At 55.7% G+C, this 20,683-nt stretch overlaps 5 protein-coding genes and 1 non-coding gene across 6 annotated transcripts; 3 read left to right on the top strand and 3 right to left on the bottom strand.

Moving 5' to 3' along the window:
- Nucleotides 1-71: 71 nt before the first annotated feature.
- IE81DRAFT_334259 (ferredoxin reductase-like protein) lies at nt 72-1,479 on the bottom strand (the record flags this gene model as incomplete). Its single annotated transcript, XM_025515405.1, has 6 exons — nt 72-89; nt 175-260; nt 331-742; nt 833-989; nt 1,103-1,184; nt 1,269-1,479. 6 exons carry the CDS (start codon nt 1,477-1,479, stop codon nt 72-74), a joined length of 966 nt encoding a protein of 321 aa, XP_025370228.1.
- A 1,479-nt stretch (nt 1,480-2,958) lies between these two features.
- IE81DRAFT_322780 (hypothetical protein) lies at nt 2,959-4,773 on the bottom strand. The gene is made up of 4 exons (XM_025513746.1): nt 3,972-4,773; nt 3,629-3,884; nt 3,450-3,538; nt 2,959-3,350 (listed from the first exon to the last, which is right to left on the bottom strand). The coding sequence occupies exons 1-4, from the start codon at nt 4,643-4,645 to the stop codon at nt 3,206-3,208; spliced, it is 1,164 nt and encodes a 387-aa protein (XP_025370227.1). The 5' UTR covers nt 4,646-4,773; the 3' UTR covers nt 2,959-3,205.
- Nucleotides 4,774-5,181: 408 nt separating this feature from the next.
- Nucleotides 5,182-11,578, top strand: IE81DRAFT_340964 (Sec63-domain-containing protein). The gene is made up of 3 exons (XM_025515629.1): nt 5,182-5,806; nt 5,892-6,099; nt 6,182-11,578. The coding sequence occupies exons 1-3, from the start codon at nt 5,439-5,441 to the stop codon at nt 11,342-11,344; spliced, it is 5,739 nt and encodes a 1,912-aa protein (XP_025370226.1). The 5' UTR covers nt 5,182-5,438; the 3' UTR covers nt 11,345-11,578.
- A 578-nt stretch (nt 11,579-12,156) lies between these two features.
- IE81DRAFT_t12 lies at nt 12,157-12,260 on the top strand. The gene has a single exon. It is a non-coding gene; the product is annotated as a tRNA-Asp (tRNA).
- Nucleotides 12,261-12,829: 569 nt separating this feature from the next.
- IE81DRAFT_322778 (hypothetical protein) lies at nt 12,830-15,621 on the top strand. Its single transcript, XM_025513745.1, has 4 exons — nt 12,830-13,295; nt 13,369-13,745; nt 13,949-14,590; nt 14,664-15,621. Exons 1-4 carry the CDS (start codon nt 12,952-12,954, stop codon nt 15,566-15,568), a joined length of 2,268 nt encoding a protein of 755 aa, XP_025370225.1. The 5' UTR covers nt 12,830-12,951; the 3' UTR covers nt 15,569-15,621.
- Nucleotides 15,621-19,734, bottom strand: IE81DRAFT_322776 (hypothetical protein). The gene has a single exon (XM_025513744.1). It carries the CDS (start codon nt 19,261-19,263, stop codon nt 15,775-15,777), a length of 3,489 nt encoding a protein of 1,162 aa, XP_025370224.1. The 5' UTR covers nt 19,264-19,734; the 3' UTR covers nt 15,621-15,774.
- Nucleotides 19,735-20,683: the final 949 nt, after the last annotated feature.

The following is a 20,683-nucleotide window of genomic DNA, read 5'->3' as shown; positions in this document are numbered from 1 at the left end:
TGTTACACTCCCGCAGACGTGTCCCCTCGCCTTGTTTAGGTTTTGACTCGTCTCCAATTGAACACGTGCTCTCAGAAGGAAAAGACTTGCTGCTCGACGAGCAAAGAGCGAAAGGAAAGGAGGAAGCTTTGAGAGCGGTGTCACGTACGCGGTCAGGCGAGATTCTGCACTCACGTCTGGCAGCTTAGACACAGGCTTAGGCGGGTCGTACTTGAGCTCCTCCAGGTGCTTCTTCATAGCATTTATCATAGGAGGAGGGCCTGAAAGCACGGCACAATCAGACAAATCAGCGTCGTTTCCATCGAGACTTGCGTCCGCATGACAACTCACCACAAAGCAAAATCTTGATGTCTTCGGCGGGCGTGGGGAAATTATCGTTGATAGCTTCCTTGGTGACGAAGCCCTCGCCCCCCTTCCAGCCCTCAGGAGGGTTGTTCAAGAAGTAGTGGACTCTAAATTGCTTGTTCTTGGCCGCCAGGTCGTCCAGCTCCTTGCGACACAAGATATCAGCCTCGCTGACGTTGGCGTAGATGAGGTCCACCTCGGTCTTGTCCTGGGGATCCTTGGCGATGGCGCGGATGATTTGAAGCATTGGCGTGATGCCTGTGCCACCCGCCAGCATTCCCAGGTGACGCACAAGCCCGTTCGAGTAGCGCATCTGACCCTTGGGCCCTCGCACCTCCAGACCATCCCCGATCTTGAGAGTGGAGACGTGCTTGCTGATGTTGCCCTTGTCGTACGTCTGATCGAGCGAGGACAAGAGGCGATGAGCATTGAGGGATGACACATGTAATGTCCCCGCCCATGCTGCATCTCGTAAGCAGCCACTCACCTTGATAAGAAGGTCGAAGAAGCCGCGGTCATCGTCGGAGGAGACAGGGGTGTAGGACCTCATGACATTCTTGCCATTGATGTTGGCCTGAACGCTGACATGCTGACCAATGGGCAGTCCAAGGATGGAGTTGTCGGAGGGAAGGCGGAAGCGGTAGCTGTAGCGGGTAACCAGACGGAGCAGTCAGAATTCGAAGCTCGGCGCATTCAAACGCGCATGACGCTGCAGATGCCAAGGTTCCGCACCTCGCTGCTGCTATTGGGTACTCACAGAGCAGTGTTCTCGGACAGCTGCCGCTTCTCAGTGAGCTTGAACGTCTGCCACTCGGTGGGGTTCAGGACAGGTTTCGCCTCTATCACAATGTGCGCATTCATAAGCGAGTCGGATGGGCAATGTGAGCCGCAATGCCTTGAAGAATGAGGGACAGCCTACTCACTGCCAGAGTTGATAAAGACCAGGAAGCCGACCGAGGCGACGAGGCCGACGGCAAAAGCGATGATTGCGTTGGGATCCATAATGTTCGTAGCTTCTGCCAGCGCAACGAGAGGAGGGTAAGAGGTGAAGCTGGCCAGGAGGTGGACGGCTGCAAGAAGAGTCAAAAAGGTCAATGCCAGTGAAGAGTAAAGCAGCAAGAGCTCCTCGTTCATCCAGAGCGCTTCAGCTCAAGGGCGTGCTTTGGCCAAGGGTGACAAGGAAGATGAGGTAATGGTGGGCAAGAAAGTGGGACTGCAAAGGGATCGCATCGCGACTCTGACTGCTCCAAAGCAACTATCTCCATTGCGATCACCGCACGCGTCACGCGCTGTGCCAGAGAAGCTTTCGCGCTCCGCTTTTTCTGGCTGGCGTGTGCCTGCTATGCTTGTCCGCTGCTGCTGACGCTGGATGTCAGATGCAGCAGCAGCAGGTGAGCTGCGCTGATGTTGGCGTGATGGCAGCTGCTGACGCCGCGGGCGGTTTGACCTTGAAACGAATTGAAGCGATCGCGCCGCACCGCACCGCACCGCGCATCAGGCGCGCGGAAATGCACGCTGTGATGCGCTAAGCCGGGGGGGCGGACGACGCGCACGGGCGAGAAATAAGCGTGATGGGGATCGAGTCGCGACTCGATCACTCATCAGCACACTCGTGACTCGCACTCGCACTCGCACTCGCACTCGCACTCGCACTCGCGACTCTTGACTGCAGTCTGAGTGTTGATTGACGACGAGCTTCGGCAGCACGCGCTGATACAAGGGTCGCTGGGCGAGTCGCGATCGAGTCGTGGAGTCAAGAGTTGATGAGTGTGCTGCCATTCACGATTGTCACGATCAAAGACGGAGGAGATGAAGCCTCGGCAGCGCTGCAATTAAGCTGCATGGCTGGCTGCGCGCTCAGAACTCAGCGTACGCACATGCGCAGCTGTATAATAGGTGCGGTGCGCCTGCTGCAGACAACATCATCATCTTTCGGCGGCGCACACGCAGGGACGCGCGAATCACGCACGAGTGCAGTCTGAGTCACGAGTCACGATCGAGTACAGTACCACCAAAACGCGGGGTTGCCTTAGAAGACTGATTAGAAGACTGATGAGTTGGCGCTGATCGATGTGCATGCTGAAAAGTATACTGCGCGCACTCATGACTCCACGTACCCCCACCGCACAAGGGCAGCTGCGCTCGATCGCCCTGCAAGCTCGATCTTCGCTTGCAGAAGACGAAAGAATCAAGAATGCCCATCTGCTACCACTCACGACTGTGATTGTGACTGTATCTGCTCATTTGCCCCGGCTTGCTGCCATGCACTTGGCCCCGGGTTTGAAGCACTGGCCATCACACACAACGCCGCCTGCAGGAGGGTGCGCCCGTGAGCAAGATCTGATCAACGTCATTTCGATCTCGACAGCCGTCAGTGAGTCGCGAGGGGAGGGGAGGGGACAAGCGCAAGACCCGTCAATCGCGAACATGACCTTCTCACTCTGACACCATGATCACACAGCGTTGGGCATTCATGCCTTTGCGACCGCCACAAGGTGCTCGCCGAGAGGCAATCGGCATGGAGGCGGCCAGACACTTCACACTCAATGAACTGTGGCCTCACAACGCACCACGCGTGCTATGTCCGCGCGACGTGCCCTTTGCATGGTTGATCAGACCGCTTCTGCAGGTATCTCGGAATACGGGCATGCTCTCAATGCTAGCGAAGACAGTTCCCCGTTTGAGACTCGCAGTGCCTACAAGTGTGGTGAGACGTGACAGCAGACGTCTTTGGGGCGGACAGAGTGCCGGAATGGCTCGAAAAGCCGACTTTGAGATTCGCGCGGACAGGTCGCAATCAGAATGGCTATGTACGGTAGAGGTGTGACAAGGAGGAGGCCACAGAATGTGGATGGTTCTTTCAGAACTTTTGCAAGAGCGCCACGCCCAAAGTCAGCAGCACGACCTCGAGCTGCTTGCGCTCAGCAAGGAGCTGATCGAGCGACAGCAGAGGCTCATCCTCCGAGTCTGGAGGAGCATAGATCCGCGGAATGCGCACAAATCGACTGAGGCGGGCGTGTAGCAGCAAGCGGTGTGAGGATCAGGTTGGATGAAGGCTCAGCTCGGCGCCTTTTGGCTATCAAGCGGTACTCAAGATGACTCACTGGTTCGGATTGTGTTCGCTAGCGGCTTGTCGCAAATGCGCCTCGCACACGTCGAAGGTGTCGTCCACAGCCAGATTGGCGTCCGAGCACTGCTTGCCGGTCCGAGCTAAAGCAACGGTCAGCGCTGCTCTAGTGGCGTGGTGCAAAGGGAGGTTCGAGCATTGGCGAGTACAACTCACACTCTGACATCGAAAGACGAATCCAAAGATGGGATTCAATGGACAACCGTCCACATCGCAATACAAGCCATCTTGCGGCATCCTCGACCAAGCAAAAGCCGTCAACTCTAGCTTGGCGGTGGTGCGGCGCGATGGCAGCGCGTCTTGGCCAGCAGCATCTGCACCGTGCAGCACGGCAATCAAGGCTTGATCTTGCTTCCGAATCAATTCGTGCCTTGCCGGCAGCGAGACCCATTCGAGATCTCGACCTTCGTGGCTGTGTATTTGAAATCGTGTTCAGGGAGAGCGATCGTGTGAGGATAGAGCCAAACGGATGGAGGACCTGCCGACACGCGGCGCTCACTCGTTGAACGTCACTGCAGACTGTGCTTGCTTGGTTCTGATGACTACTCCAGTCTTCTCCCCGTTGGAGGCCTTGACTTCTAGCTTGCTGCCTAGCAGCGATTTACTAGCAATGAGACTCGCATCGTATGGCAAGTCAGGATTCTCGTTGGCAGTAGAAAGCATGAAGCTTCTGCCGCCTTTGTTGTCCCGAGGTTCACATCGATACAGCGGGTCCATGGTCCGGCCGCAGCCGCACCTACTCAAGTCACCTTGGGCCGGACACGAGCAAGGCACGCTACGAGGTGGAGGAGGTGGCACCTGAAATTCAATCAAGTCTCGGTGCATGTGAACTTCGTAAGTGGGCACTTTGTGCCAGTTCGGTGCAGAGTATTGAGCTTTGCCATTCGGCTGATTTGCGGACCACGCCGCGCGAAAGTCAAAGGGCTCGTAGTTCGGCGCAGCAAATCCAGGTGGTGGTCCGGGAGGAGGTGCAAAAGTCGTTGCTGGTGCTGCTGCGTCTCTCACTGATGGGACCGGAAATTGCTGATTTGATGGTGAGATGCTCGAAGTCGACGCTCCTGTCGGCGTGGCTCCGTAAAGCGGTGGAGGCGACGCTTCGCGTTGTTTCTCGTTCGATGCCGCCTCATTGGCCTTATCTTCGGCTGCAATCTTCTCGTCAACCCAGTCCGGCATGATCGATTCTGAGGTCAGTCGAAGGCAGATGATTATTTGGGCTTGCAAAATGTCGAAGGTGTAGCTCGTAGTCGATTCGAGAAAGCTACGTGGGTTGCGCTGTTGCGCTCTTCACGACATCTGATGAGTCGGTCGAGGGTCGTAGTGGATGTGGCTGTGGCTGTGCACGCATGATGTCGCGTGCAGGCGTTGCTCGTCATATATGTTCACGTGACACTTGACCAGTGAGGCAATAATACGATTTGGATCCTAATCAAGAATCAAGACTCAAGTTAATAATAACAACAACAATCAAGGATATGACAGGACTCAAGGCTAGCCAACAAGTAAAGTCACGAGTCACGATTGAAATTGACGTTCAAATCTTGACGAGCTCTTGGTACCCGAAAAGCACAAATGGTCAATCACATCTGGGACATCAGATGAAGCACAGCGCAGCGAGCTTTGCGACGCAATCTTGAATCACACATGTAATCATTATTTGAATGTGAATGAACAGTTTTGAATCACTGATCTTGTCCTGAACAAGCAATCTTGAATCATGCAAGTCAAGACCTTCATCCTTGATTCTTGATTCGAGACTACTCTCAAACTCAAAACTCTCAAACCGAAGAATTGACCATGCCTCGATTGCCTCATCGCATCTGTGTGGCTACCAGCTTGCTAGACTCGAGACAGTAGATCCTGGTCACGACGGCGCATTCATTGGATTCATCAACGAGAGTCTCGAAGCGCAACAGCAGCGCATGTATCCTCTCGGCGCGAGTCTGATCTCATCAGGACGGCTTTGACGATGACGATCGATCCCCGTGGTCATGGGTCAGACCCTTCCGTCTGGCGGATGAAGAGCTCCATGTACGCTCCGAACGTAGAAGAGATCAATGCGCTGTCCGCTTCGATTGAGCAGCTGCCAGAGGGTAGCCGATGTGCCCACCATGGCAAGAAGGATATCGAGGAGCTAGAAGCGGAGCTCGATGAGGAAGAGCGGCTTGAGCCGCGCATCGGCGTCAAGTCTCTGTGGGATCAGCTTCTCGAGGCTGCTTGCTCGCTGGATGGAGATGACCTGTCCATGCTCGGAGCCGGCGCTAACAGAGGGCCGGAGAGCTACGACGACGGGCTAGGGTCTGGTGCTGCTATGAGCGAAGTGCAGGCGTTGGACGAGTGAGTCAGGCAAAACATAAAAGCGTGCGTGTGCTGCGCATCGCTCGTGCATCCTGACCATCTCACGGCCACGCCTTGCTATCAGACACCTCGAGATGAATGTCAGGGATAGCGCGGTTGCAGCGGCGATGCGCTCGACGGTTCTGGATGCTCTGTCCAGCAAAAGATCATCTGACGAGGTCAGCGCTGAGCTGGCCGAAGCTTTAGGCTGGGATGCCCTTGGCTTGGTCGAGCAGCTCGTGAGCAAAAGGTCCGAGATTCAAAAGTCTTTGCTTGCACCCAAATACGCACAGGTAAGTGCAAACGCTGGGGAACTGTTCGCTGCCAGTCGAGGCATGGCTAGCCAACCGTATATCATTCGACTCCTTGCCGTAGCGATCTCAAGCATTGGATCCTATCAAGACAGCACCAAGCTTTGCAGCAACACATACCGGGCTGCGGCTACAGAGACAATCCGAACGTCGCGCGCAGCCCTACGTGCCCGGCTCACAGATCAAATTCCAGAGCTCAGACGAGCTCGCAAATATTAAGAGGGCCAAAGCTGAAGCAAGAAAGCTCGCTCGGACTCGTGCAGACCTGGAGGCGAGTCCAGGTTCAGCAGGACAGCTGAGTCTCGAGGAAATGGAGCGAATCAGAGAAGAGCAGCTCGCAGCGGCTGCCAACAGGCCTCTGTTCACGGGCTCGTCCACTTCCTCCTCGGAGCCACAGTATCCACACGTCTTCTCATCGGGTGCAAAAGGTAATATACTCAGTACAATGGGTCAGAAGTTCGCCTTGCCAGCCGGCACGACGCGGACGCCATTCGATGGGTGGGAGGAGGTGATGATCCCACCGCCAAAGCAGCTGCCTTTTCGTGACACTGAGAGGCTAATCTCGATTTCTGAGCTACCAAGCATCTTCCATCAAGCGTTTCCTGGCTACAAGAGCTTGAACAGGCTCCAGTCGGCGGTCTATCCCCTCGGGTTTGGCACAAACGAGAACCTACTCGTCTGCGCACCTACCGGTGCAGGAAAGACCGACGTTGCTATGCTGACAGTCTTGCGAACCATCAGCCAATATGCCGACGAGACGAAAGCGCGTGGCAACCTGCACCAGCAAATCCGCAAGGATGACTTCAAAATAATCTACGTGGCGCCAATGAAGGCGCTCGCGTCGGAAATCGTGCGGAAATTCTCCAAAAGATTAGCATATCTCGGCGTCAAGGTGCGGGAGCTTACAGGTGACATGCAGCTCACGAGGCAAGAGATCGCAGAGACGCAAATGATCGTCACGACTCCAGAGAAGTGGGACGTAGTAACACGAAAGCCATTAGGAGAAGGAGAGCTCGCATCGAAAGTCAAGCTACTGATCATCGACGAAGTGCACCTGCTGCACGAAGAGAGAGGAGCAGTCATCGAGACAATAGTGGCAAGGACATTGCGACTGGTAGAGTCATCCCAGAGCCTTATCCGGATCGTGGGTCTCTCTGCAACCTTGCCTAATTACGTCGACGTGGCCGATTTTTTGCACGTCAATCGAATGCAGGGCCTGTTTTACTTCGACTCATCTTTCCGACCGGTGCCTCTTAAACAGCACTTTCTTGGTATCAAGGGCAAAGCTGGAAGCCCTACTTCTCGTGCAAACCTCGACAAGGCTGTGTTTAAAAAGGTGTCGGATCTTTTGGGTGAAGGACACCAGGTCATGATATTTGTTCATGCCAGAAAGGAGACCGTCAAGACCGGCATGGCGCTACGAGAAGCTTTTCGGGCCGAAGGCTTAGAGCAGCTGCTGCAGGAGGGCAAGGAGAACGCCAGCACTGGCACGGCTACGGCTTTGATGAAGAAAGATGTATCAATGAGTCGCAACAAGGAGCTTCGCGAGCTCTTCGAGAGCGGCATCGGCATCCATCATGCGGGGATGCTGCGTCCCGATCGCAACCTGAGCGAGAGACTGTTCGAGAATGGACTGACCCGTATCTTGTGCTGCACCTCAACTCTTGCTTGGGGCGTAAATTTGCCAGCTTACGCCGTGCTGATCAAAGGCACGGAGGTGTACGACTCGAGCGTTGGTCGCTTTGTCGACCTCTCGATCCTTGACGTGCTGCAGATCTTTGGACGTGCAGGTCGACCGCAGTACGAAGACTTGGGTGTAGGTTTCATTTGCACCAACGAGGACAAGCTTGCGCACTACATCGACGCAATCACTTCTCAGCACCCCATTGAATCTAAATTCATCACCGGGCTCGTCGACTCACTAAACGCTGAAGTAGCTCTGGGGACGGTCACAAGTCTTGACGATGGACAGACGTGGCTTTCATACACGTACATGTTCACAAGGATGAGGCGCAATCCTTTAGGTTATGGCATGGGTCACTCGGAGGTCGCGGATGATCCGCAGCTCGGCGCTAAACGTCTGCAACTCATCCAGTCTGCGGCTCGTCGCCTGTCTGCTTGTCGCATGTGCGAGCTAGACGAGACCGCGGGCCACTTGGCAATCACAGACTTGGGCCGCATCGCGGCGAAGTATTATATACCCAATGGCACCATCGAGATCTTCAACGAGAAGCTCAAACCTCGCATGACAGAAGCCGACGTTCTATCAGTGCTCAGTCTTGCTACAGACTTTGCCCAGATTATACCGCGCGACAGCGAAGAAAAGGAGCTCAAGAAGATGCAGGAAAACGCGCCGTGCGAAGTCCCCGGCGGCTACGGCCATTCTCCTGGCAAAGTCAATGTGCTGCTTCAAGCTTACATCTCCAAGGTATTTGTCGAAGACTTTGCCCTGGTCTCGGACTCGATGTACGTGGCCCAGAATGCCGGCCGTATCATTCGGGCATTGATGGAAATAGCTCTAAGCAAGAAATGGGCCATGACGACCACCTCACTAATCGCGATGAGCAAGGCGGTAGAGCGTCGCATGTGGCCATTCGAGCATCCATTGGCTTTGGAGCAGAGCAAGCTAACGCCAGAGACGGTGTACAATATTACTAGATGGGCCGACGAGGTAGATGTCGGCACATTTGCGAAAATGTCGGCAGCCGAAGTAGGTGATTTGATCCATATGAATGAGCGCCAAGGCGGATTTGTCCGGCAAGCGGCGCGCCACTTCCCAACACTCACTGCAAAAGCAGACCTACGTCCCCTCACTTACGACCTTTTGCGCATATCTCTGGAGATGGAAGTGGACTTCGAATGGAGCGAGCGGTTGCATGGCGGTATGGAGCCATTCATCGTATGGGCTGAAGACGAAAGTGCAACTGAAATTCTCCAATGGCAGCGCATCAGCTTGCGTCCTCAGACGACGATGGTGAAGATCTCTTTCGTCATTACTTTGTCTGAGAATATCCCACGCGGTGTCAACATTCGATGGATCTCGGATCGGTGGCTCGGTGCAGAAGGCGAGTTGTGGCAGTCCTACGACGATTTGCACATGCCAGCCAGGCCGCCTTCCTCCACCACGCTTCTCGAGCTTCCACTTCTGTCTGTTCGTGATGCGCTCCACAGCCAGGTGGTCGAATCGGTCTATTCTTATAGCTTCAAAGCCTTCAACGCAATCGAGACGCAGGTGTTCCACTCCGCGATGCACACCCGTTCGGACTTGCTGCTCTCTGCGCCGAGCGCATCGGGAAAGTCAACACTCTGCGAGATGGCGGTTTGGAGGGCCTTGAGAAAAAATAGACTTGGGACTGTTCTCGTGGTATTACCCTTGCGCAGTCTTGCACACGTGCAGGCTGAGAGCTTTCGCCGACGATTCAAAGACCTTGCAGGTGTCACGGTCCGTGTGGCGCGGAAGCCTGCAGACTTTGCAGAGAGCTCGCCACCCACGCCGACGGTTCTGTTTGCTGAGCCATCACTGTTGCTGCGAGCGATGCGCTCCAGATCGGCCGAACACATCGACGTGAGGGCTCATGTCCAGCTTATTGTGCTCGAGGATCTGCACATGCTGGATGCGACCTACGAGACCTGCATCACGCACCTCCGCCGCACAATTTCACGAGACCAGACACGCATTGTTGCTACAACTTCAAGCTTGGCAGACGTGTCGAGCTTGCAAGAGTGGCTCAAAGTGAAACCCGCCTCTACGTTTGATTTCCATCCATCACATCGACCTTCACCGCTGCGTCTCGACATTGAAGGATTCGACCTGCCGCACTCTCTGCATCTTCTCAAAGTCATGTCAAAGCCAGCATATGATCGGATCAAGTCAGCAATCCACCGCGGGTCATGCGTCGTTTTCGTGCCCTCTCGATCGCAGTGCTCAGCGACCGCCACTGAGCTTTCCACTCGCTCTGCGACGGATATAGAAGCGGAATCGTTTCTTACAGTTCCGGAGACCGACCTGGAGCCGCTGTGCGACGTTCTAAGCGACAAGGGTCTAATCGACCCTCTACTCCATGGCGTCGGCATCTGGCACGAAGGCTTGACCGCACGGGATCAGGCAGTCATGCTGGATCTCTTCGATCAGGGCGCCATCAGAGTACTCGTAGTGCCGCGCGAAGCGTGCTGGACACTGACATTGCGAGCCGCGCTGGTCATTATCATGAGCACGCAGTACGTGCGACTGGTCGATATGTCAGCGTTGACTGGCGCAGAGAAGGCTAGGGCCACGGATCGTCAAGTTGTAGATTATAGTCTGATTGAGCTTACCAGGATGAGCAGCTTAGCTGTGCAGCCTGGATCTTCGAGCCCGCTGGGAGAATGCACGATTCTGACTCAGGCGGATCAAGTCGATTACTTGCGTCGTATGCTGTCCTTCGGCCTACCTCTGGAATCGAGTATTCTCGACAACCCTGCACACCTGCAGTCTATTCTCTTTGAGGAGCTGTGCAGCGGCAGAGCAACGACCAAAGGCGCCGCGCTCGACTTCCTCTCTTGGACGTACCTCTTCGTACGAGCGTCAATCAACCCATCCTACTACGGCGTACGCTCGGAATCGTCTTCAGATGTTGGTGCAAGACTCTCTGAGATTATTGACCAAATCTACGAGCAATTCGTTCAAGCAGGCATCGCCGAGTGGAAGATCGTGCCGCCTTTCGAAGAGATATCGCTGAATTTGACGAAGCTAGGCTTGCGGCTGTCGAAGGCTTCTGCCTCAGATCTGTCTTCTCTCTTGACAATGCACGAAGCCAGTCGCCACGATCCTCACGTGGCTGCGCGCGTGATCGCATTGCTGATGGAAAGGAAGATCTCTTCGCCCGACTCCGCTGCTCGACCCACGTTGGTCGCGCACGCCGAATCCATCAGAGCATCTATACCGGCAGCGTGGCTGACTGCAGCCCACATCGCTCGACCCGACAAAAAAGCCAAGACATCAGAAGATGGGATTCCCGCACCGCTTACCAATGAACAGCGCGACACCCTACTCATCTTGGCCTACTTTTTGAACAAATCTACGGAGCGCGTTACGAATGGAGCGCTTGCGAGCAGGAGGGAGCGCCAGGATCACGACGAGGACTCGTCTCACGCCGAGTTGCTGAGCAGACAAGTCGATTTGATTGTTGAGTTGCTCGATGTTGTCACGAACAGCAGGCGTAGTCGCCACCGGGGCGAAAGCACTTGAGCAATGGTTCACACAGCCTGTTCAATCAAATGCATTCTATGCAAATTGCGAATAGATGTGCACTCATCCTAGTCGGAGCCAATTTGAAATGCGTGGTCACTTAGGGCAGCGATTTGCCAATGTCTTCCTTGGCCGTGCCCTGACATGAGGCGCCTCCAAGGTCTCGACGGGCAGACGATGAAATTCGTGGGACTCCCTCGGAATGCACCCTTGTATCAGCGAGTCTTTTTGATTTGCAAATTCATCAGGGCTGAAACCATCCGTGGCACTGCTTCGGGAATTGAGCTTGTGTGCAGTCGATATACGGGTGCCTGAAAGTCTGGAGGAGCTAACCTGTGCGGAGCGATGGTTGAGGCTAAGGAAGAGAGCAAGCTCATCAGGTAGCAGACATGTGTCGGAATTACCTTTCCCCTGCGCTTTGACAGGTGGCTAGTCGGCCAGCTTTGGCTGTGTGTCTGTGATTCACTATGTATTCTTCGGTGTGTGCATCCTCTAGGTCCTAGACATAGTCGACTTCGGGTACTCTCTACCTGCACGGATGAGTTTTCGCGGGTCGATTCTCTGTGCTTCGCTCTTGACGCATTTGCTGCACAGCTTGGTGGGTTCGCGCGGAGCGCAGCTTGATTTTGAGACGCGTGAATGAAAGCGCTCGTTGGGCGCCTACCATTCAAGATTCGTGATTCTGATTTAGGATTGGTAATTTGAGCCGGGACGGGGGCTGCGCAGCGCATCAGAACAACGTAAAGACGTGTCTCTTTATAATGCGAAAGACTTTATATTGCGAAAGAAGATTCGTGCCAACATCAAGCGAGTCTCTCCTCGTCTAGTGGTTAGGATGTGACCTTGTCAATTAACAAGATCCGCAGGAACTTGCAAGAAAACGGTCGAGGCCGGGGTTCGATTCCCCGGGAGAGAGCTTTTTTGGGCAATATTTTCATTCTGCGCTCGAGAGTTTGTCTCATTACCGGCCGATGGTCGCAAAGTGTCAAGAAAGGCAGCCTGAAGAAGCTGATCGTATAGGAAGAATCGGTGCAAGAGTCAATGAAAGACGTCCTGGAGGGCAACCGAAAGCATCGCGTTGATACCCTTCGGACTAGGCGAGTATGGTCGGGATGAGGGCTATAGAGTACGCTCTAAACTTGCTTTTGCGCACAGATCTCAAGAGGTGAGGTGTGGGAGGTAAGGTACTCAATCGTTGCGCAGAGCCGCGTCCTTCCCAGACTTTGAGTGAGGTGCAGATGTTTTCTGCTGCCAGTGCGACAACATACGTGAGTAGCAAAATAGAAGAACCTTCTGAGGCAGTGGTGAATCACAGGCGGTCCCATATGCGAGGCGCCTCAACTTCGAAAATCGCCGAAGACCCTTAGTCACGTGCACTGAGTGTGGATTCTTGATTCTGATTCAAAAGTGTATTTTGCTGACCGGTAATTACTTGATTGTGAATCGACATTTGGCTCCGAACTCGGGTGATTCTTTCGAGTTACGATGGTCCCAAACTCGATCGCAGCTAGCTCACATCTCAGAAGACGCAGTTCGCACCATACGACACTGTTCCACTGCGCTTCTGCCCACCGCAGATAGACACCACGACGCATGTGTAGCTAGCGATGCCAGTCCTACTAGAGACGTCCAGCTCGGCACCCACCGGACGGCGGAGCGCGCTGACCTGTGCTCGATGTCGCGCTCGGCCAGCATCTTTGCAGACACGAGGAGGAAGCACCGGAGCAGCGTGCGCTATCTGCGCCGAAGCAGGTCTGGTCAATCGACTGAAGCCTTCTTTTGACAAGTGCAGAGGAGCGGAGCTCTGGGCATCGCTGAGCCAGGACGGGTCGTCCGAACTTGCCAAGACAAGTGGCACCGATGATGGGGAGCGTCCAAGGTCGCCAGGGAGACGGGCCAGGACACAGCATGGCACCATCGCTCTGGCCTGGGATGGAGGCGTCGAGGGCCGGTGAGTGTGCAGCAGCGATACCTCAGCGCGTGCTATAGACTGCCCTCTGAGCTCAATTGCGCACCTGATACAGCGTGCTGCTCCGTCTCGCCTGTTCAGAGCTTCTTCACACCAGCAGTGGTAACATTGGCTCAGGCGTCCACCGCGAAGCCGCTCTGCAAGATGACCGGGAAGGTGCAAACGGCGTGGCGCTGCCGCCCTCACAGGTGAAGCGTCTCAGCAGGAAGGGAACGCAAAGGCCACAAGAAATCAAGCACATAGTAGTGATACACGTGTATGACGACAGCACGCCGGCTTCTAGTTCGCATAGCAGAAGACAGCTCATCGAAGCCGCAGTGGCAGAGGAGGGTGGAAAGGACGCTGGTTTGCGACTTGTATGCGTGCCTTTGTCAAGCGTGTTCTCGAGGGGGAAGGTTTCTGGCAAGGTCCGCTGCAGCGCTTATCCTAGAGGTGAGTCCGTGACCCAGCAACGCAAGAACCACATGTATCATCGCAATACGGTGAATCTCGTCAGCAAGGGCAGGGAGAGTGTGGTCGGATGACAATCAAGACAGGGCGATGAGCGTCTTTTGGGCAGAGACGAGATGCGCACCGGCCTCGCCTCACTCCATCGCTCGCGGATCTGCTCACGGGTCCCCTTCCTTTCCGCACAGGGCCGCGTCGTCTTTCTCAAGACCACGAGTCGCTTCCCGATGGAAGCGCCGCAGACTCTCAAGGTTCTTCCAGCCATGCTGCTGAGGCAGCTCTGTCTCACCTTCGCAGTGCGTTGAACCCACCAGACGCACCCCGCGCCCAAGCAGCGTCCTGTCTCTCTCGCATTATCTCGCTCCGCAAGGTCTTCACCGAGAGAGTCCTGTTTCGCACGACCAAGGAAGTGGGCGCCACATGTCTGCTACTATCGCAAAGTGGAACAGGTTGTGCCAATGCACTGCTTGGAGGCATTGTGCATGGAGGCGGGTACGCTGTTCAAATTGCAGGACGCGACGGGTGGCGAGAAGGTGAGTACACGAGTAAGCAAGGGCTATCTATGCCATCACTTTCCAGGCAGGGTATCGGTACCACAGATATCACATCATGGTGGCCCACTCTGAGCTCATGTGTGCCGATGATCCTCCCTTGCCTTGCAGATGTCCTGATTGTACGACCACTGCGCGAAGCGCTGCTCAAGGAGGTAATCTATTACGCCCACCATCAGCGGCTTAAATACGCCTCTGCAATCTTCGATGACGGGGCTAAATCATCAGGAATGGCTAGCTTGCGCGGGGACAAGAGTAGCATCGGCCGTCTCACGCAAGGTGAGAGCCGTGACTGGGAAGCATCCTTTCATAGTACGATCTGACCATACTTTACTTGCTTCTCATCACCCAGCCTTCATTTCCCTGTTGGAATCAAACGCCCCGTCCACTGTCAGCACCATCAACAAGACCAGTTCGAAACTCGTCTTCCAGCCGGAGCAATCCGGATCCAGCGCTGCGCTCGACCCAAGCGCGGATGACATTGCCACGGATCGAAGCCGTTGGCCTACAGTGATAGCCGGGCCGTCTGTTCCCCTACCCTTGAAGCGAGCCCAGCAGACTGCGAGCGCCGTTTGTGGTAAAGAACAAAATCTAGGCACAGCCGCTCGGCGCTTACTCTCAGCAGCGAGGGACTCGCCCAAGTGGAAGAGTCCAGCCATCAGCCACCGAACCGCAAAAAGGTCGCCTGGTCAAGGCGATGCTTTTGAGCACGCCGACGGTCTCCACGCGTGGAGCCCCTCGTGTCCGTTGTGTTTGTTGCCTGCTAGCCGTCAACGGCACCAGTGGACCGATGCTTTGCGTGTACACGTTCCCGAGGCGCAGCTCAAGCAGTCATTGACGGATCAAGCTGAAGAGACTACCATCGATCTGGGACGCTTGCTCTGCTACGCGTGCGCTCAGATTTTGGAGACACCGGACCCGGCGCCCGTCTTCCGAGGGGCCCCTTTCCTCGCCGAGATGGAGTCAAGTTCTGCCGTGATGTATCTGCCAGAGTACGTCTTGCACGAGGCCAGCAAAGAGCTACAAGCCGAACGTGTTCATCTACAAAAGCTTGTTCACCCAGATGGCAATACCATGGAGCGGCTCACTGCGCGAGGCGAAGACGATGGGACGTCGGACCGCCTCGAGACTATAGCCAACTCTGACATTGAGGATCCGGAGCATCTCACCTCTCATCCGACGCGAGGAAAGCACACGCCTAGGCAGATCACTCGAGATGAGATGCTCGGAGAGCTCAAAGATTATCTGGTGGCATGAACAGCATGCTCACGGACGCCGTGTAGGCGCACATCGACGGTCGTGGAGTGGATTCTCTGAAAGTGTAATAACATTAATATTGCATTAGTGATGTAAGATAATGTGCAAAACCGAGTGGGAGAGGATCAATGCCTTCGTGAGGGACACGAGCGCCTCCGAATAGACACACGATGCGAAAGATGGCACAACTGGCACGAAAGAGGGACTCAGCAGAGCGTTGGAGTCCTTTCGGCGCATTCTTCGGAGCTCGAAGGCCGCACGACGGCGTTCATGACGCGGAGAGTGGACTTGCGAGCCTTTCGACGCGATGCGTGCTGGGAGCGCCTGCGCTGAGCATCGAGGGTAGCTTCTACCTCGGCATCCGGGCCGATGACGGGAAGAGGTTGCTTGGTGCCGACTAGCTCCGTCTTCATAAGCGCGCTAGCGGGTCTGGTTGGTAGGTGATGATGGAACGGCACAGGCGAAGATGCTCTCAAGGTAGTGCCTCCGACGTTGACATTCTCTTCCCAGGGAAACAAAGGCGAGCTCATGCTTCTTCGACGCCTGCCATCCTCTTGCGCAGCGACGTCCATGGCAAAGTCTGTGATGGTAGGACTCGTCGCGCCATCCATCTCCGCGGCGTTGACCAGCATCTCCTCGGTACCCTCATCGCTGGGCTCCCGATCTCCCCGTCGCAGCGAAGTCTTCGGAGACAAGAGCGTCGGCGACCAAAGCATTCCTTTCCTTTCCGGACTAGTCATCATCTCCTTCCACCAAGCTGGCGTCTCTTGTCGGCTGCTGACACGAACAGGTGTGGGAGGACACATGCGGCCATACTCGCGCAAAGCAGCAGCAGCGTATGGGGCTTGATGCCTCCGAATCCTATGCTGCCGCATAGCATTGGGAAGCTCCAAGGTCCGCAAAGCTGGACTCGTGCGGGTCCGAGCGGGACTGCTTCCGAGGTCGAGTGTTGCTTGTCCCGGAGAGCACATTGTAGCCATGCTTGGTCGATGCATCGCTGCAAGGTAGGGGTAACTAAAGTGACTAGCTGTCCCCACGCTTCCCAGACTCTCGCTCGAAGGAGCGCGCGTCATCATGCGCTCCAATGGCTGACCCATATCGGGAACATCCAAGTATTCGCGCAACTCCTCCCCATCCGCACCTCGTGAGTCCCTCAGGTCGTGAGGGGCGCGCCTGCCGCCACGGACGGTACGCTGCGCGCTCGCCGGCGCGTACGCATCATAAACATCAGCGACCACAGCCTCGATGAAAGCTTCTGGCAAGCCAGCTCTGCTCGCTTCAAAGCTCGAGGCATGAGGAGGATCGCCTAGTACCGCTCTGACTGCTTCTTGTTGACGACGCATGCTTGATCTGACGCGCGGCGGGGCCTTGCGTTTGATTTTGAACGCACTGACGGCCCCCGGACCTTGCATGTGAGACGTATATGTGCTCTTCTCTTCGTCGATGTCCCTATCAGTCTGGTCCTCCCTTCTTCCTCGATTGAAGATGGCGTTACTGGCATTACTGGCATGGCGTTTCAAGCCCCTGCTAGCGCTATTAGCCCACGTCTTTGGCTGATTGATCCACAAAGACGACACGGGCGGGCCACGGTCAGCAAGCGTGTCGACCGGAGATACAACGTCACGAGCGTAGTAGCTCTGCAGCGCATCCTTCTCTTCCAGTCGCCGACGCTTGCGAGTCCGAGCTGCATACACACCAGCGAACGCAGCTACCAGAGCGGCGGCACCGAGAACGCTACCGGCAATCACTCCACTCTTGCCAGGCTGCGAAAGAGTTGAGGATGGGGAAGAAGGAGCAATCGCGTTCGGAGCTGTGTCGGCGTGGGCTGATGTTTCCCCATTGCCGAGACCCGAAATGATGTGCTGCGTCCCGACATTGCGCAGTGGATCCGACTGCGGCATCAAATGATCTTTCGCTGCCCCGGCGCCTGTTTGATGGTCGCTCGAGATCGCGCCCTTGGGCGCTTCGCCGTTTGAGGTGTGCTGAGCTTCTGTTTGGGGCCTTGTGTCCGGATCGGTCGGAGAGCTTTGACGATTGGACAAGACCTCTGCAATGCTGCTGCTCCACCTCCAACCACCAGGCGCTGCTGTGTCGAGGTAGTACAAAAGACCAGAAGAAGCACGTGCTTGCGTGTCCGATTGGGCTCGTGTTGACAAGGCTTGATCTACCGCCGACGTACCTTCCGATTCTTGTCCAAAGCCAATGACCAAAACTTTGTCAGCCCAGATCGCAGTATGGAAGGCGCGAGCAGGTACTTTGCCGCTCATGCCGGACACGCGACTCCATCTGGCAGGCGTCACGGTTGGGTCGAGCACGAAAACTTCATCCGTGGCATTTCTGTGGACGCCAGATGCTGCCGTGGAGAGGAATCCGCCGTGCATGATGATCTTGCCATCTGACGTGCGGCTCGCCGTGTGCCCGAGACGACCAGCTGGCATGTCTTGAGCATCGACAGAAGCTGTTGTTATCCACCGCTCCCACTTTCCTGTTGCCAAATCCAAAGCCCAGATGTGATTCATGTCGACCAGCGACTGATGACTATCCCTCCCGCCTAGGAAAAGGACTCTAGCGTTGCTCTTAGTCACGCTATTGGCTGGTAGTAGAACGGTAGCATAATCTACGACGGGAAAGCCACTCATGTGACTGTCCAGAGCTAGCGATCGAGCAGAAATCGCGCCGCCCTTTGCAGAAGCAGAGGGGAGCGCTGACCAAAAATCGACACCAAAGTAGTCTGCCGTTCCTTTGCTGGTGGATGCCACGGGTGCACAGGTGCTGCCGTCCGTAGTGCCACCAACAACCATGAAGGTGGTTGCACCAGCTTGGCGTGCCTTCTTCTCGTCCTGCATGTTCTGCAAGCCCAGCTCGTTTGGCACTTGTACTGCACGTGCTCCACGTCTGCGCACCGGCGCCGAGACATTCACATTGCTTGGCAGATCATGCAAGGCGTCCCACTTGCCGTCGGTCAAGTTGGATGTTGAGGTGGACCATCGATAGACTGGAGCGTTGCCAGCGCAGTCGTCTGTTGCCCCGCCCACCAACCAGATCTGACCATTTTCTTGATTGGCCTTGTGTGTCAAGGCACGCGCTGCAAATGCATGCGGAGGCAAGTTCGCAGAGTTTAGGAGCGTCCAGTGCTCGCCACTGTCGCCCCTGCGACCTGCTTGCTGCGCCGCCGAGACGTTTGCAGCGACGAGTTCCGAGACGTCGAGAGCGAACACGTCGTTAGTGACCATGCCAGCTTTCTCGCTGCTATTCGAGGGCACTTGGCCACCGATGAAGATGATCGACTTGGCAGAAGGTAGATAAGCGGCTGTATGCCCCCATCTCGGTCCGGGATTAAAGTCATCCTTTCTTGACGGTCCAGTCGGCAAGGCTCCTGATGCGGCGTCTTGTGTGCTCCCCGTTGAGTGCGCATCTCTGAACAGCAGCGCTGTGCTACCGTCAGATGTGCTCTCAAACGTTCCCTGGCCATTCGCTGAAGCCATGTATCTCGAGTCCGCAGCTGCGGGTGGCAATGCGACTGCTGCCACAGTGGCAGAGCCACCCTGTGAGCTGCCGAGCAAGGCTGGCCATAGCAAGCTCACAATGACCGCTCGAAGCAAGCAAGAGCTAGCCGCGCGATGTTTTCCTCGTGGCGCGCCTGAGCTGTGGCTCGCTGCTCTTCGGTGTGACTTTAATGCCTCGGCGTGACACATGGCATGACCGCTGCTCCTCTGCGCCACCAACCTTAACAAAGTTTTGAGGAGCCTGGCGAGTCGCGCTGCAGGGGTTCCGCGTTGGGGAGGAGGGGCGGACAATGCGGTGATGCGAGGAGATTCCGAAAAAGTCGTGATAATGGACTGCGCAAAGCGGCGACAGGCACTGCCTAGTCGGATGAAAAAGTAGCGACGCCTAAAAAAAAAGTCGGCCACGGCACCAGATGTCTCAGAGCGCAGCTCCGGGTCTGGCGTGGTCGATGGATAAAATGATGATTGCGAGAATGCTGTGAAGGGGGCACTGAGTGCGACACCCAGCAAGAATGGAAGAAGGAGTATATCGTCAAGATCGTAAAAAGTGAGACAAGGAGAAGAGAATCCAAGGAGGGGAGGGGGTCAGATCTGGGCCGGTCCGAGACACGACGGAAGTAAATAGCCCGAACGGAAGGAGCAAGCAGCAGCATAGACGCTCAACCGCCACTTGCATGGCTTGTCCTGCATACAGTTCGTCCCGACAACGACTCCGACGGTCAAGGCCCCCCGGCACCATTCACATTCACGTTGCAAGCGTGGGGCGCTCGCTCGCTGCACATCAACAGCGGCGGGCTCTCGAGCGGAGTTGCCCGCCGATCCGCCGCTTCGGACGGAGTTGCACAAGATCGCAGCAAGGCAGAGATAGATAGATGTTGCACTAGTAGTCCTAGCGCATGCCTAGCTCCAAATTCTGCTCGCCCCTTCTCCTCTTGCCTACTCGTCTCACTCGTAGCAACAAGGTTTGCCTTGATTGGAGCTGTGGAATGCAGATGAGCTTGCCTTGCCTCATCTTGACATTTAGCGCCTCCAAAACAAGATTTGGAGCTCCAATCTGCTCTGCGCACGGCTGCTTGGATTGCCGAGCCTGGGCCGAAAGTGTCGAATCTTGCGTTCAATCGTGAATCACCAATGTAGCCGTGTAGGGGTGAGGTGATCCCAATGGATGGACCTCACACTCTCAGCCTGCTCTTACGCGTCTCGCGCGTCCCGCGCATCCGCATGCCGGCCCAACGGACGCTCGACCGCTGATGGTCGGCGGCGTGCCTTTGTGCTGTAGGCGCGTTGACGGTGCCAGGTGTCGCTAGTGACAGCGCTCCCGTCATCGAGTTGAGAGCACAAAGCGAAACCAGCTGACGATTATTGGCGCTCGCATTAACTACTATGCTGCAGCGTGCTGGTGTTCGTGGGAGCAAAGCAATCAAACAGCATCAGCGGGCGCTCGGCCGCGGCAGGAACGCGTCACGTTCACGCTTCACGCGCGTGTAATAATTGCGCTTGGCGAACAGATATGGCAGAATTAAAAAGGTGATCGAGAGGTGACCTTGCTCGTCCATCGCGTGCTTCATCACAGGCGAATTCTTGGACCCCTGAGGCAAATCATGAGGTG

This window comes from Ceraceosorus guamensis, assembly GCF_003144195.1.
Source record: "Ceraceosorus guamensis strain MCA 4658 unplaced genomic scaffold IE81scaffold_23, whole genome shotgun sequence".
Lineage (NCBI taxonomy): Eukaryota > Fungi > Basidiomycota > Exobasidiomycetes > Ceraceosorales > Ceraceosoraceae > Ceraceosorus > Ceraceosorus guamensis.
This window is presented reverse-complemented; position numbering and strand designations above follow the sequence as displayed.

Excerpts from the sequence above, each read along its gene's own strand:
- IE81DRAFT_322780 (XM_025513746.1), bottom strand. The coding sequence starts at position 4,645 with ATGCCGGACTGGGTTGACGAGAAGATTGCAGCCGAAGATAAGGCCAAT. Across the intron at positions 3,885-3,971 it reads TCTGCAGTGACGTTCAACGA|CCACGAAGGTCGAGATCTCG; the intron begins GTGAGCGCCGCG and ends TCAAATACACAG. Across the intron at positions 3,539-3,628 it reads TCGTCTTTCGATGTCAGAGT|TGCTCGGACGCCAATCTGGC; the intron begins GTGAGTTGTACT and ends ACCGGCAAGCAG.
- IE81DRAFT_340964 (XM_025515629.1), top strand. The coding sequence starts at position 5,439 with ATGACGATCGATCCCCGTGGTCATGGGTCAGACCCTTCCGTCTGGCGG. Across the intron at positions 5,807-5,891 it reads GAAGTGCAGGCGTTGGACGA|ACACCTCGAGATGAATGTCA; the intron begins GTGAGTCAGGCA and ends CCTTGCTATCAG. Across the intron at positions 6,100-6,181 it reads TTGCACCCAAATACGCACAG|CGATCTCAAGCATTGGATCC; the intron begins GTAAGTGCAAAC and ends TCCTTGCCGTAG.
- IE81DRAFT_322778 (XM_025513745.1), top strand. The coding sequence starts at position 12,952 with ATGCCAGTCCTACTAGAGACGTCCAGCTCGGCACCCACCGGACGGCGG. Across the intron at positions 13,296-13,368 it reads GATGGAGGCGTCGAGGGCCG|CGTGCTGCTCCGTCTCGCCT; the intron begins GTGAGTGTGCAG and ends CACCTGATACAG. Across the intron at positions 13,746-13,948 it reads CTGCAGCGCTTATCCTAGAG|GGCCGCGTCGTCTTTCTCAA; the intron begins GTGAGTCCGTGA and ends CTTTCCGCACAG.
- IE81DRAFT_322776 (XM_025513744.1), bottom strand. The coding sequence starts at position 19,263 with ATGTGTCACGCCGAGGCATTAAAGTCACACCGAAGAGCAGCGAGCCAC.